We start from the raw sequence: 14,883 nt of genomic DNA, 5'->3' as shown, positions 1-14,883 counted from the left end.
ATGTGCTTGCAAATTTAATTTCGTACATGTTGACGTGCCTAGTGTACAGTACTTTTGGTGAAAGCATTACGGTAGCAAACATTTTCTCTTCATTAAACCTATTAATTGTAACCTTACCCTTTGGAGAGGTTGCAGTATGGTAGCAGAGCGTGGTTCATACTGCAACCTCTCCAAAGGGTAAGGTTACAATTAATAGGTTTAATGAAGAGAAAATGTTTGCTACCGTAATGCTTTCACCAAAAGTACTGTACACTAGGCACGTCAACATGTACGAAATTAAATTTGCAAGCACATTAATTACAGGAAATAAACAAACAGTTTAACCAACATGACTATTAAGAAAGGATAACCGGGAAACGGCTGGGAACCATATCCAGGCGGTGGAAGGTATTGGTAACACTGAAGAAGCGAAGTCAATGTAATCCTAAACTTTACTTAACAAGTTAGATTCGATTTCATATATAAAGCAATAACCAAGATACAATTAAAATAATGACGGCATAATTTCAACAACCATTACAATTTACATGAGGGTAGCATTTAGTAATTAAATTTATTTTACACCGGAACATCACACATGACGTTCCACTGTCGTGGCGTTACCTTTAAAAACCCAAAACAGTTCGAAATAAATAAAGGAAGGTAACGTTATACTAAAGTGAAGAGATACATCAAAGGAGGAAAAATAATTTACGTGTAATCATGGAGCAGAGCATCTTCGGTGGGTAGCCCCCTCAAAAACACTTCTGAGAAAGGGTACCCGACCTAAAGATGAATAATCCACGATGAAGCGGAATTAATGAATGAGATAGTCCCGAGAAAAAAAATTTACTTATAAAGATTACTTCGAAAGGCGTATAACATTTAATTTACAAAACAACAAACGGGAACTATCTCTTAACAAAGTGAGGTGACTTACCGAAACGGCTAAGTCATAATTATAACATTTGGAAGCAGAAGGAAATACGGGTACGCTCCGGCAAGATAAATAAAATGAAACACTACATCTGAAACTGAATACCAGAAAAGTTAAAAAATATTAATCAGTGCTTACCGGATGGCGGGGCCAAGAAGACCCGTACCTTTGGAAGGTGACCGTTCCCTTCAGTGGTCAAACAGAAAAGACGCCCTCGCAGAGCAAGGCTCCAGCGACAACGCTTCTCCCCGGAAATTATGAAATATTACCACGGCCAATGAGCGTACGATGATTTCCTTCACCTACCAATCACATTTCCTTTTATTTTCTCCAATAGGAGCGCAGAAAAAATAGTGCTGACAAGGAACATTTAGGAAGCCTCTAGAAAAATTACGAAATTTGTGCAACTTTACGAAACCGGAAATCTCCCACGCCGATGTGGCGCGTGTGGTACAGGATGCACCAGAATTACAATGACAATCAAATAATTTTAAAATCATATCGACTTCAAACAAATTAAACAATTCCAAAATTCACATACTGAGGAAAACCAAAACAAACAATTGAATAAATCCTTTACATACATAATTTATCGCCGTCTTCCGAGTCCAAATAATCAAATCCCAATAATCACAACAGATTCGACCAAAGATTTTCCTCTCCTGTTTCTCTATGTCTTTAATACGTGATCTGCATCCAATGATCAAGGTTTCCGAGGCGTATAGTGCTCCAGATCTAATAACTGAGTTGTAATGTCCTAATTTTGGATATTGATTTCTTGTTATATCTGTTCTATAACAATGATAATGATAATAATAATAATAATAATAATAATAATAATAATAATAATAATAATAATAATAATAATAATAATAATAATAATTTCCGGTCGCAGGTTTACTTTAAACGTAAGAAACCAATAGAGATAAAATAATATTTAATAAATATTATTAATGTTGTATATTTTAATTAAAGAAAAAGAAGTTCACATATTCAAGTAGGGGTTAAAGTCGGCAATGAAATGAAATTGCGTATGGCTTTTAGTGCCGGGAGATCCCGCCAGGTGCAAGTCTTTTGCATTGACTCCCTGCGCGTCGTGATGAGGATGAAATTATGATGAAGACAACACATACACCCAGCCCCCATGCCAGGGAAATTAACCAATGATGGTTAAAATTCCCGACCCTGCCGGGAATCGAACCCGGGACCCCTGTGACCAAAGGCCAGCGCGCTAACCATTTAGCCATGGAGCCGGACGTTAAAGTCGGTAATCCTTGCGTACGCCAATGCTGCCCTTGTCTGTAATTGTACGAGCCGTTCTCTCTCAGCTGAGTTCATGAATGGGCCTGTTTGCCTCAACACGCGAGGAAGACCTCGCCCTGTAGAGGTGTTGACCCGTGGGCCACACTTTGTTCCGGTATAACACCGCGCACATTTCATCAGTCTGTCTGTCTGCAGATTACTAACAAGTCCACGGCGTGACAATGCAGCGCGCGTACGCTACAACAACAACAACAACAATAATAATAATAATAATAATAATAGATTATTTATTTTACAATCTGATTTACGTTGCACCGACACAGATAGGTCTTATGGCGACGATGGGACAGGAAAGGGCTAGGACTGGAAAGGAAGCGGCCGTGGCCTTAATTAAGGTATAGCCCCTGCATTTGCCTGGTGTGAAAATAGGAAACCACGGAAAACCATTTTCAGGGCTGCCGACAGTAGGGTTCGAACCTACTATCTCCCGAATACTGGATACTGGCCGCACTTAAGAGACTGCAGCTATCGAGCTCGGTGAATGTTTGTTTTATGACTACCTTCTGTAGTTCTATTGCGAGCTAAAAACGGAGGATTATTTTAATAGAAACATATTCTGTTGCTCTATTACCATTACAAATATGCTACAGGTATTTGTGTTTCTCCGTAACGAAAATCATTAATGTATTCCCCATATTGTTCTGTGCAGATCTCGTCAAGTATTAAAAAAGAGCTATTTTCTTTCCAACCATTATAAACAAAAAATTTGTAACTTAAAAACTTAAAAACAAAGAGTGATATTTTAATGAAAATTTCTGTAGATGTTCCCCTAAATATGTAATATTTCCCTGTAATAAATCGTATGCCTGAGACCAAAAGTTTAAGGACAGGAATCATGTTCATGAAATTTTCAGGTGTGCTTAAAATTTAGTAGGACCTGTATCTTCCGCAGGCACGGCGACAGCTACGCAATCCTATCCGCACCGTCAACTCGCTCAATCCTTCCTAGTTGTATGCCAAGATGAACATGTACACTGAGCTACAGAAATACTGAACAAATTATGTGGTGGCGGTGGTTGTCTTAAAGGAAGTATAACTATCCTATGTTATCAGTAATCACAAGGAAAAGTGAAATAGGTCCAACACTTGGAACAATGAAGGTACGCAACAAGGAAAGGGAAAGGACCACCGAGGGCATGAAAATGAAACGTTTTACTCAATTACAATTAGAAATTACTTCTTCGACAAGTAATCCGTGAAATTACTTTACAGAACAAGTCTCAATGAAGTCTCCGACATTCTTTTTTCATATTGGGGCTACAAAGTTTAAAGGAAAAAAATGATTACTTAAAAAAATCATAGACACATTAAGTGGCTATCATCATTAAGAGAGTCTAAACACGATACTTTGGAACTTTTAAAATTATATTTTCTCATAATCATAATAGAATAAGTAACATCTAGCTTTTCAAATTATTTCCCATTTATTTAATAAAATAATTGGCTCTTAAATTTCTCATTGGCAAGTGTCGCCATCTCCAGGGAAAAGTACATGTTAACATTCAGGGACAGTTAAAACAATACCTGTGTTTAATTCTAAGAACATCCCCAGCAGTGATGTGACGTCTTTGGAATTCTGGAGAGGTAAGGAAGTAGTGGTGAAGCTACTGGTTCTAGTGTAGCAGAACTGGAAAAGTTATCTTTCTTGCCAGGCTGAGTGGCTCAGACAATTGAGGCGCTGGCCTTCTGAGCCCAACTTGGCAGGTTCGATCCCGGCTTAATCCGGTGATATTTGAGCTGTTCAAATACGACAGCCTCGTGTCGGTAGATTTACTGGCAAGTAAAAGAAGTCCTGCGGGACAACATTCCGGCACCTCGGCCTCTCCGAAAACCGTAAAAGTAGTTAGTGGGACGTAGAAACCAGTAACATAATTATTGATTACTTTCTTACCCTTTTCTGCTTCTACGCGATGTTTACTGTTACTAGATAATTACAATTTTGTTTCAACAAGTAAATTAGGAGTAAAAATTAAGTAACGATTACAAGCAAAACTCACTAAGGAAAGCATTCGTTACAAGTAATTGGAATAATTTTACTCAATTACTTCCAGAGACACAGCGACAGTCATACTGTAACAGTGTGAAATTTAATGCAGACGTGAGAGCTGTACAGAAACATATTCAAATTGATTATATTAGTAGAGAGTAATTAAGCGATATAAAATAACAGCGGATGGCGTCTGGAGAGGACTGCTGCAGGTCCTTGGAGTTGAAACCCATGGGCGACCTGCACCTCTATGTAGATGGAACCCAATGCTGAATACGGCACGAACACCTAGTCTCCTATCCAGAGGAAAGTTCAAATAACTCCGGAGCTCATTCCACAAAAGGCCAGCATGCTGACTAATTAGCACAGGAGCCAGGTAATAAAGGAATTAAAGTTAGTCTGACTCGCACACAAATAACACACATAAAACCCGAATGGCAGATGAGCGCAGTCACGAAATGTAACTTGCAGACTATGAACAAAAATACGAAATCTCCTTCGAAGAGGAGCCATTTTAGTCTCACTTCATCATCTTAAGGCGTGTGAAGTGATTTCCAAACGATACACCCGTGTTATCACACAGCCTTGTACTGTTAAAGTAGATCACAACCTTCGTACGAGTTCTCTCGGCCTCAGTGGTGACGTGTCGAAAGTCGGACCACCCTGCCACATCCTGTGAGCGAGATTTACCCGGAAACCGCTACGCCTAGCAGACCGTGCTCCAGTGACAATTTAACAACCGAAGTTTTAGTCGATTGCTAACGACCCGTCCCCGTTTCCCAATTTTGAATTCACAGTGTTATAAGATTTCTTTGAGTTGTTTTCCTACCGGTTTATGTAGGTGCGACGTTCATAAAGCATGCATACACTGTCAAGGGTATTCTTATATTAATAACATTATAGAGGTGAATAAAGAATTATTTTTGAGGAGGGTTACGAGCTTAAGGACAACTTTTTCATTTTAATTCCAATTTTCACCTGCATACTACAATATAAAAATACATACTGAGGGCCATTCTTTACAGACAGGCAGAGTGTATACCTTCTCCGACTATTCTATGATCAACAGTTCTTTCACGCTTATTTACAGCATATCATGGCAGAGTAGACGAGCAAAGCGTTCGGTCGGCTGTTTTTTTAAATTATTCTACTTCCTCCTAAAATCATCACTGCTTTGTTCTCCTTTTTTCCATAGGTTAACCCATTTTATGGTAATCCTGAGTGGGGATGGGTTCACCTTATAAAAGACTGTTTAGAGACATGGGAAATACGAGAGAAATTTATAGATGAGGATATAAGAAAAACTGATAATGAAAATCAGCTGTATACAATTGTAAAGTTATTGAACAGAGAATGGATGCACTGGAAAGAATTGCAAAATTATAACATTATTAAGGGAATGTGGAGTAATAAACTGGTGGAAGGAAAAGAAGTAATACATGTCGGTAACAGAATTGTGCTCAAGACAACATAACTCTGTTAAGTCTAGAGCTGTTAGGTATGTAGATTTGAGTTGTAGCATGTAACTAATTTATCGCAGTAAGTTCATTTACTCGCAGCTTCTTGTGTTTTCTGGCCGAGATTTAGTTAACCGTGTACCACGTGATCCACAACTAAACCAGAATAAGCATGACACGGGCAAGCCGTTAAGGAATTTTCGTTCCCTTATGACAAAAAAATAGTATGACTTAGTTGGCCCTAAAAATAATGAAAATATGATATGTACTCTTTGCCTCCGAGCGATCACTTTGAAAGTTTGTTTAGTCTCACTGCCTGAAGATAGCTACTTAATGTATCTATGATTAAAATAAATATATAAATGAAGTAATATCTTTTCTCTTGCAAACTTCGGCATCATTCTAGCTGCATGTGGAAAAATGTCAGCGATTTCTTAAAGACTTGCATTCTTGAAGTAACTGAAATTGTAATCTTACTGTCTACTTGTTGAAAAGTAATTAGCGACTGTAATTCAGTAAAATTCCGGCCTTGCTGTCTAGAAGTAGTGTGCCTGCCTCTCACTCGGAGGCTCCGGGTTTGATTAAACCGATCACTACTGATCTGCATTTAGTGCAGTCGCCCAGGTGGCAGATTCCCTATCCGTTGTTTCCTAGCCTTTTCTTAAATGATTACAAAGAAATTGGAAATTTATTGAACATCTCCCTTGGTAAGTTACTACATTACAATCCATAACTCCTCTTCCTATAAACGAATATTTGTCCCAGTTCGTGCTCTTGAATTCCAACATTATCTTCATATTGTGATCTTTCCTACTTTTGAAGACACCACTCAAACTTATTAATCTACAAATGTCATTCCACGCCATCTCTCCGCTGACAGCTCAGAACATACCACTTAGTCGAGCAGCTCATCTCCTTTCTCCCAAGTCTTCCCAGCCCAAACTTTGCAACATTTTTAACGCTACTCTTTTGTCGGAAATCACCCAGAACAAATCGAGCTGGTTTCCTTTGGATGTTGTCCAGTTCTTCAATCAAGTAATCCTGGTGAGGGTTCCATACACTGGAACCATATTCTAGCTGGGGTCTTACCAGAGACTTTTATGTCCTCCCCATTACATCCTTACTGCGAACCCTAAACACCCTCATAACCATGTTGCAGAGATCTGTACCCTTTATTTACAATCGTATTTATGTGATTACCCCAAAGAAGATACAACTAGGTACTTACAATGATCTCCAAAAGGAACTTTCACCCCATCAACTCTGATTAAAACTGAGAAGCCTTTTCCTATTTGTGAAAGTCATGACCTGACCTTTAACCCCGTTTATCAACATACCATTGCCTACTGCGCATCTCACAACATTATCGAGGTCATTTTGCAGTTGGTCACAATCATTTAACTTATTTATTACTTTGTACAGAATAACATCATCTGCAAAAAGCCTCATCTCTGATTCCACTTCTTTACTCATATCATTGATATATATAAGAAAATAAAGGTCCAATAATACCGTCTTGAGAAATTCCCCTCTTAATTATTGCAGGATCAGATAAACCTTCGCCAACTCTAATTCTCTGACATATATCTTCAAGAAGCATAGCAACGCATTCATTCACTCTTTTGTCTAGTCCAATTGCACTCACTTTTGCCAGTAGTCTCCCATGATCCACCCTATCAAATGTTTTAGACAGGTTAGTTCGAGGTCTACTTAGCCGACATGGTTATAATTGATTGAGGAGCTATCTGACAGTGAAATGGCGAACCAAGAATAACGGCTGAGAGGATTCGTCGCATCGCCTCTAAAAATGTAGGCCTTGGGACTGAGAAAAGGTCTCTTGGTAGGCTAAGGTACTTCAGGGCTGTAGAACCATGGGGTTTGCTTCTTTAACTAAGTAAAATATTCTTCAGGTAACTGTAATACAGCGCAATTACGTTTATTTCGTAGTTTTCCCATCACTGAGTTTGTCCTAGGTAGGCTGTGTTCCTCGTAGCTCGCAATCACTCTTTGTGCCCTTCAGCACCACTGCGTACGAGATTTAATCTGTCCATGAGATCCACAGCATCCTTCGGAAGACCCACATCTTCCACTCTGCTGATGGAGTTGCACACGACACAGCAAGCACCATACAGAAGTACTGAACGCACATAGCACTTAATACATTTGTAACTTACTCCACACTGAGGTTATTGCACTAAGTTCGGGCCTAGATCTTCAGTGACGCAAGTGCCATTTGCGTACCCGTTCTCCTTGTTTATCGTAGTTTTTCAAATGCATTGTGAGTTCTACTGCGATAAATGAAATGAAATGGCGTATGGCTTTTAGTGCCGGGAGTGTCCGAAGACAAGTTCGGCTCGCCAGATGCAGGTCTTTCTATTCGACACCCGTAGGTGACCTGCGTGTCGTGATGAGGATGAAATGATGATGAAGACAGCACATACACCCAGCCCCCGTGCCATTGGAATTAACCAATTAAGGTTAAAATCCCCGACCCGGCCGGGAATCGAACCCGGGACCCTCTGAACCGAAGGCCAGTACGCTGACCGTTCAGCCAACGAGTCGGACTCTACTGCGATTATTTTGTCAATCAGGCACTGTAGACCAGGTGGTAGATTTAGCATTTCGGCGCTCCTCAGCACAATTTCAGCATGTGCCCCCACCCCACCAACAGTCATTTATTTGATATAACCATAGAATATGATACATCGTACAAGTAGTATTTAAGATTACACATTCAGAACCGTATAAATTAAAAGATAAAAGTAAACTCGGCAATCATAAAAATTTTCGTCTTTAGCTGCCAGTAAAACCATGCAGTGGTTAATATTTTTGATTAGAGAATGCCCTTGCCACAGCCAAGATTCACGCACTTTCCAGAAAATTCTACAACCACCTGCAGATGTCAGACAAGCCGTTCCTTGATTACTTGATTCAAGAACTAAAAAAACCAACGAAAAGCAGCTCGATTTGTTCTGGGCGATTTCCGACGAAAGAGTAGCGTCACAAAAGTGTTGCAAAGTTTGGGCTGGGAAGACATGGGAGAAAGGAGACAAGCTGCTCGACTAAGTGGTATGTTCTGAGCTGTCAGCGGAGAGATGTCGTGGAATGACATTGGTAGACGAATAAGTTTGAGTGGTGCCTTTAAAAGTAGGAAAGATCACAATATGAAGATAAAGTTGGAATTAAAGAGGGCAAATTGGGGCAAATATTCGTTTATAGGAAGGAGAGTTTAGGATTGGAATAAATTGTCAAGGGATATGTTCAATAAATGTCCATTTTCTTTGAAATCATTTAAGAAAAGGTTAGGAAAACAACAGATAGGGAATCTGCCACCTGGGCAACTGCCCTAAATGTAGATCCTCTTCTGACACCACGTTTAACAAGGAAGAGGACACAGACATGCTGTAAAACAGTAGCGATATCTAAAGTAAAAACCTGTCATGTTGAAAAGGGTTGAGAATTATGCATATTGGCTGAAAGACCACACAGGTGTTGTGTTGCTCTAAGAATAAATAGCGAGAAATTAACCAGATAACTTCTAAATGCAATCAGCAAAGCCCAAAAATAATAAATATTTACTACTAGGCAAAATTTGCAACGGCCCATAGACAAGTCTCTAGTGGGCCTATGTGTAGACCCGGAGGACTCTCGGCAAAGGTGACTGTTTCATCTGCATATCTTACGTTATTTAGAAGTGTGTAATTAACTTTTATTCCATTTACCGTCTGTTTCGAATAACTGCTCAGAGTACAAGTTGAGGAAAAGCGGGGATAACATACAACCCTCTCTCTCACCCTGTTTTATGCAGGTCGCCTTGGTCTCATGCTTTTCAAACCTCAGTGAAGCCTCTGACTGCTGATGATATATATTATTTTGGAACAGATTTGTTAAGTATTTTTATAGTCCATTTAGCTGCCTGTGGCTATTTCTCAAATCAAATCAAATCAAAATCTCTTTATTTGCAAATGAGGTGTCTACCTCGGTGGCAAATGGTACACTAAAATACATTATTGTCAAGCACTAAATATTAAATTAACAAGAGAAGAAAATTTTCCCTATAATACAATATTATACAATTTACGCTAACAATGTTTTCTATTAAACACACAGCTCATCCTTAATCAATTTATATTGTTTACAAAATTCTAATTATAATATCTCCTGTACTACTTACAAATATAGTCAACTGATATACAGTATGTGGAATTGCTTCAAATGATACTATAAAACTGGTATAACATTAATATTTACATTGCATTTATTTATTTACTTTTTTTTTTTTTTTACCCGTTCTGGATCCTAAGTAGCATAACGACCTGCTGCGTCTTAACCAGAGCCCCTTTTGCCACCACTTTTCAGAGTTCCTGAAGGGCCTTCACAGCTACCGTAGCGGTCTCAGGGCCCTCGAAGTCCCCACTGTACTTCACCCCTACAGGCAGTCCCCTACTTTGGCTGTCCAAACTCCTTAGACCAGGGGATGGAATTAATTTATTCACACACATTTTTTTATTTACAATAACCTGCACCGGTCGAATGCCCTCTAACACTTCATTTATTTTCTCTGTTGCTGTTTATTCTCTTTTTGAATATCTGTACAGATTTTGGAAAAGGATCAAACACTACCCCTGGTAAACTGTTCCACTCCTTCACACCCTTCCCAATGAATGAAAATTTACCCCAATCGCTTCTGCTAAAATTCCTTCTAATTTTATATTTGTGGTCAGTCCTGCCGATATAATTATTTTCCAACTGAAGCCTCTCACGGATATCTCCCCATGCTTCTTCTCCTGTATAGGCTCTATATAATCCTGTAAGTCTACTTTTCTCCCTTCTCTTACTTAAAGTTTCCCACCCAAGTTCCTTTAAAATTTCTGATACACTACTCTTTCTCCTGAAATCCCCTGTTACAAATCTTGCTGCTTTCCTCTGCACACTATCTATTTCTTTTATTAGGTATTCTTGGTGAGGATCCCAAACACTGTTTGCATATTCCAATAATGGACGAACCATACTCAAGTAACTTTTTTCTTTTAATTCTTTGTTGCATCCTTTAAGTAGCCTCATTATGACATGTAATGATCTGTATGCTTTCCCAACAATATCATCAATATGACCCTTCCAGTGCAAATTACTTTCAAATCTCACACCTAAGTATTTGCACTTGCCATCTTTTGGGATAACTACCTCATCCAAAGTATATTCAAATTCAGTTTTAAAGCTCCTGTTTGTAAAAGTTGTAACAGTTGATTTGCCTCCATTAACCTTCATATTATTTTCTTCAACCCATTGTTGGATACTTTCAAGGTCCCTTTGTAATTCTGAACAATCCTCAACGTTGTTTATTTCTCTATAAACAATTATGTCATCTGCATACAATCTTATTTTTGATGTTATATTGTTCCCTAAATCATTTGCATATATTAAGAAAAGTAACGGACCGATTATACTACCCTGTGCAATTCCCTTACAAACTTTCTCTTCCTGCGATACATTATTTCCTACTTTGACTTTCTGAACCCTTGAATTTAGAAATGCTTTTATCCAACGTGTAACCCTTACGTCCAATCCTATTCCCTCCAATTTCTTTAATAATATTCCATGTTCCACTCTATCAAAAGCTTTGGAAAGATCTATGGCTATGCAATCTAACTGACCTCCTGAATCCAACTGATCTGATATGTCCTGCTGAAATCCCACCAGTTGTGCCTCACAAGAAAATTTCTTTCTAAATCCATACTGGCTCCTCATGAACCAATTTTTATCATTACATATCCCTCTGATGTACTTCGATATTAAACTCTCCAGAATTTTACAAACTATACTGGTCAGGCTGATTGGTCTGTAGTTCTCTGGTTTCCTTTTATCACCCTTTCCTTTATAAATTGGTATTATTATAGATTCCTTCCATTCCTTTGGTATTACACTATTATTTATGACATAGTCAAAGAGAAATTTTAAATAAGGCACTATGTACCACCCCATTGTCTTTAATACCTCCCCAGTAATTTGATCACTTCCTGCAGCTTTTCCTTGCTGAAGCAGTTGTATTTCTCTGAAAATATCTTCGTTCGTGAATGAGAAGCTTCTTGTTTCCCTCTGTCTCTCTCCCTCTCTATCTTCTGTTTCGGTTTCCAACTCTTGACAATCATCTACTGAATCTCTAAATTCCCTACTAAATAGGTTTGCTTTCTCAGTATCTATTAAATAGTGTTCACCCCCTTCTCCCACCATTGTAGGAATTTGGACTCCTTTTCCTTTTTGATTCCTGATATATGAATACAGCTTTTTCCGTTTCCCTTTGTGGTCATTACCCTCTTGAAGTATGCCATTCATATAATTCTCTTTTGCTTCCTTTTTCACTCTATTCAGTTCCCTCATTAGCTGTTTTCTAGTTTCTCTACTCTCCCTACCCTCTTTGATTTTCCTGTTTACTATTCTACATTTTCTTTTTAATTTTCTTATTTCCCTTGTATAATAAACAGGGTCTGAGGTCATTTTACCCTTCTTAACAGGTACAAATCTCTTCTCTCCTTCCCAAATAATTCCTTTAAATTTAGCCCAAAGTGTATCCACGTTACTCCCTTCACTTATCCAACAACTGAATTGTGATTTAAGGTAAGTCCCAAATTCATCAACTTTAGTTTTTCTGTACAATTTCTTGTCTTGTGTAACCCTCTTATTAAGCCTTTTTGGTACATCTGCCAGAGTGAAATGTAGCTTCTACCGAAATGTCATCAATAGCTGCTGAGTTATGGATGGCGCTGAGTAATGAATCTAGATGTATCTAGATGTAATGAAAGGTGCCATGCTGCAACAGCATATTCTCGCTAAGTGAAGAAAGCAATGGTAAACTTCACGCCTTGTACGCCTCATGGCACCGCCATTGGTTTTTGCGGTTTCCTTCGAACGGCATAACCTTTGGTGGTCCTATTTGAGGATCCAACCAAACTTTGGAGTTCATTTAACTAGAGCCTTGTCCTTGCAGGTGAACGATGAACTCACCTCAGACTGAGGCCACTGGGGAGGCGATTGGCGCGCGCTCTGTGATCACTGCTCACCGCCACCCTGTGCGCACCCTCACCAAGGCCGGTACCATCATCACAACCACCAGCACTCCCTCGCCGTCATCGTCCCACAACGAGCCTTCTCCAGAGGATGGGGCAACTCAAGCAGTGAACAGCATGTTCGGTGCGGCGTCTACACCGCGGCCAGATCAGGCTTCATCAGAACACTACACTCCACCTCCTAGCAACAAGCCATCATCCCCAGAACAGCAATACATAACCCAGGAACACCTACAACCCCCGCCAACCCCGCAGACAAGCACGGCTCACCACTACTCCCCTCCGTCCCAAGAACAACTGCCGCCAATGTCCCAGCAGCGACAAGTTCGACAAAGCCCATCCACAGACCACCACATCCAGTTGTCTCAGGCGCATATCTACACCAGCCTGCCAGAGCAGTATACCCCCAGCCCACCCCCGCCACTGATGGCCATAAACTCCATTCCAAGCATGCGCTACGTAACAGATCACCACTACACCAACACGTCTACACCATCCCCCATGCCACGAGAGCGGTACATCCCTCCCACCAGCTCAGATCACCGCTATTCGTCTCCGGGGATCGAAGTAAGCACGAGATATGCTACCCCTCCTCAGATGCTGTCCGGAGAGGAATCCTACAACCACCAACAGCACATGACACCTCCACCCCCATTGGAGCACATCCCGCAGACACACCACATTTACGAGAACACCCCCAGCGCCTCAGGCCTCAAGTACGAACACGAGGAGAGTGACATTCCAAGTCTACAGCAGCTGAAGAGCGCACAGGATGGCACAATATCGCATCTCGGTGGTCATCATCAGCAAGAACTGCAGGGCAGCGATATGTCTGGTACGACATACACCACCCTGGAGACTGTGTCCATGAGCGCAGCGGCCGCTGCTCAGAACGCGTCGTACCATAGTGCCTACTCGGAGAGCCCTTCGCACTACCAACAACCGCTCGTCATCTCCGGATCGAATTACACCTTTCAGGGCAAGCTGAGCCCTTCAAGTTCTGGAGAAATCGGCAGCCTTTACCAGTCTCCTGGGGGAACCACCAAAGTCTACATGAAGTCAGACCCCACGCTGACATCAGCCAACACAAAAGTGTCCACCCCACAACCTCAGCTGTACAGCAGCTCCAGCGGACTCCAGGGGTACGATCAAGCCCCAGCGTCCCCCGGAGGATCTCAAGTCACGCTCTACGGTAATGGCACCAGTTACCAATACTCCACAAAATTATCGGATTCCACCCAATTCTGGTCAACGGCGACCGTCAACGGAGGGTCACCGACGAGTATAGACTTCGTGACCGGCGGCTACGGTGTTGGAGGCTCCGGATCCATGGTGTCGGAAGGCGCGCTGAGGCTGCAGGACTACCATAGCGGGTTTGGCAGCAGCGCGGGAAGCTCTTCGGTCACCTGGAGCATGGAGATCGACAACGCCTACGATCCTGGTGAGTACTCTGTGTTTCTCTTAGTTCTTTCTCCACAGTGGAACAATTTTAACAAAATTTACACCTCTCAAAGGACATTTCTGAAGAAGATATTTAGGATCCTTTTCTTATGAAAATGTTTTAAATTGTAATGTATGTTTGACAAGTCTGCGGTCATGCACAGGATACAATAAAAGTGTCTTTGCCAATGTATGACCATTCATTTCACACTAATGAATTCATTGCCAACCAGCTCACTCGGAATTAAATTATTATCAGTGTGTAACCAAAGAACTACACAATTTCTTTCGACATACTATGCGATGTGAGAATGACAACATAGAAAACTGATCATCCTTGGAAATATTCCTAGAAAGAGAGATCGCGGACGAGTTCTCACTCGATGGTCCAATATTATCAAAAATGTACCTGGGTTGAACCCCTTTGGTAGAGCACGTCTGGCCGAGGACCTCAAGCGATGGAGAAAATTCAACAATAGCCTTTTCCGAGATCACGATATTCACAAGTGAGGGGACAATAAGAGAGAGATTAAAAAACTACATACTTGTCTCTATTTGTAACATAAAATAACAATTTTCATAAATTCGAAGGAGGTGGGATTTCTTCACTTGATGGTTGTTCGACAATACTTTACAAACTCTACTTATTTACCATCGTCAGGTGCAAAGATGGCACTATTTTACAAAAGCATAAGC

General features: G+C 40.5%; 1 protein-coding gene across 3 annotated transcripts in view; it reads left to right on the top strand.

Moving 5' to 3' along the window:
• Positions 1-14,883, top strand: part of LOC136885748 (uncharacterized) — a 123,205-nt gene that overhangs the window by 30,247 nt on the left and 78,075 nt on the right. For all 3 annotated transcript variants that reach the window (XM_067158482.2, XM_067158484.2, XM_068230450.1), the window contains exon 2: positions 12,669-14,188. In XM_067158482.2, coding sequence (XP_067014583.2) covers positions 12,676-14,188 — 1,513 coding nt within the window. In that variant the 5' untranslated portion in view covers positions 12,669-12,675. The remainder of the gene's footprint in view (positions 1-12,668; positions 14,189-14,883) is intronic.

The sequence above is a fragment of the Anabrus simplex genome, chromosome 14, assembly GCF_040414725.1.
Source record: "Anabrus simplex isolate iqAnaSimp1 chromosome 14, ASM4041472v1, whole genome shotgun sequence".
Classification (NCBI taxonomy): Eukaryota; Metazoa; Arthropoda; class Insecta; order Orthoptera; family Tettigoniidae; genus Anabrus; species Anabrus simplex.
Note: the sequence above shows the minus strand (reverse complement) of the source record. Positions and strands in the feature narration are given on the sequence as shown.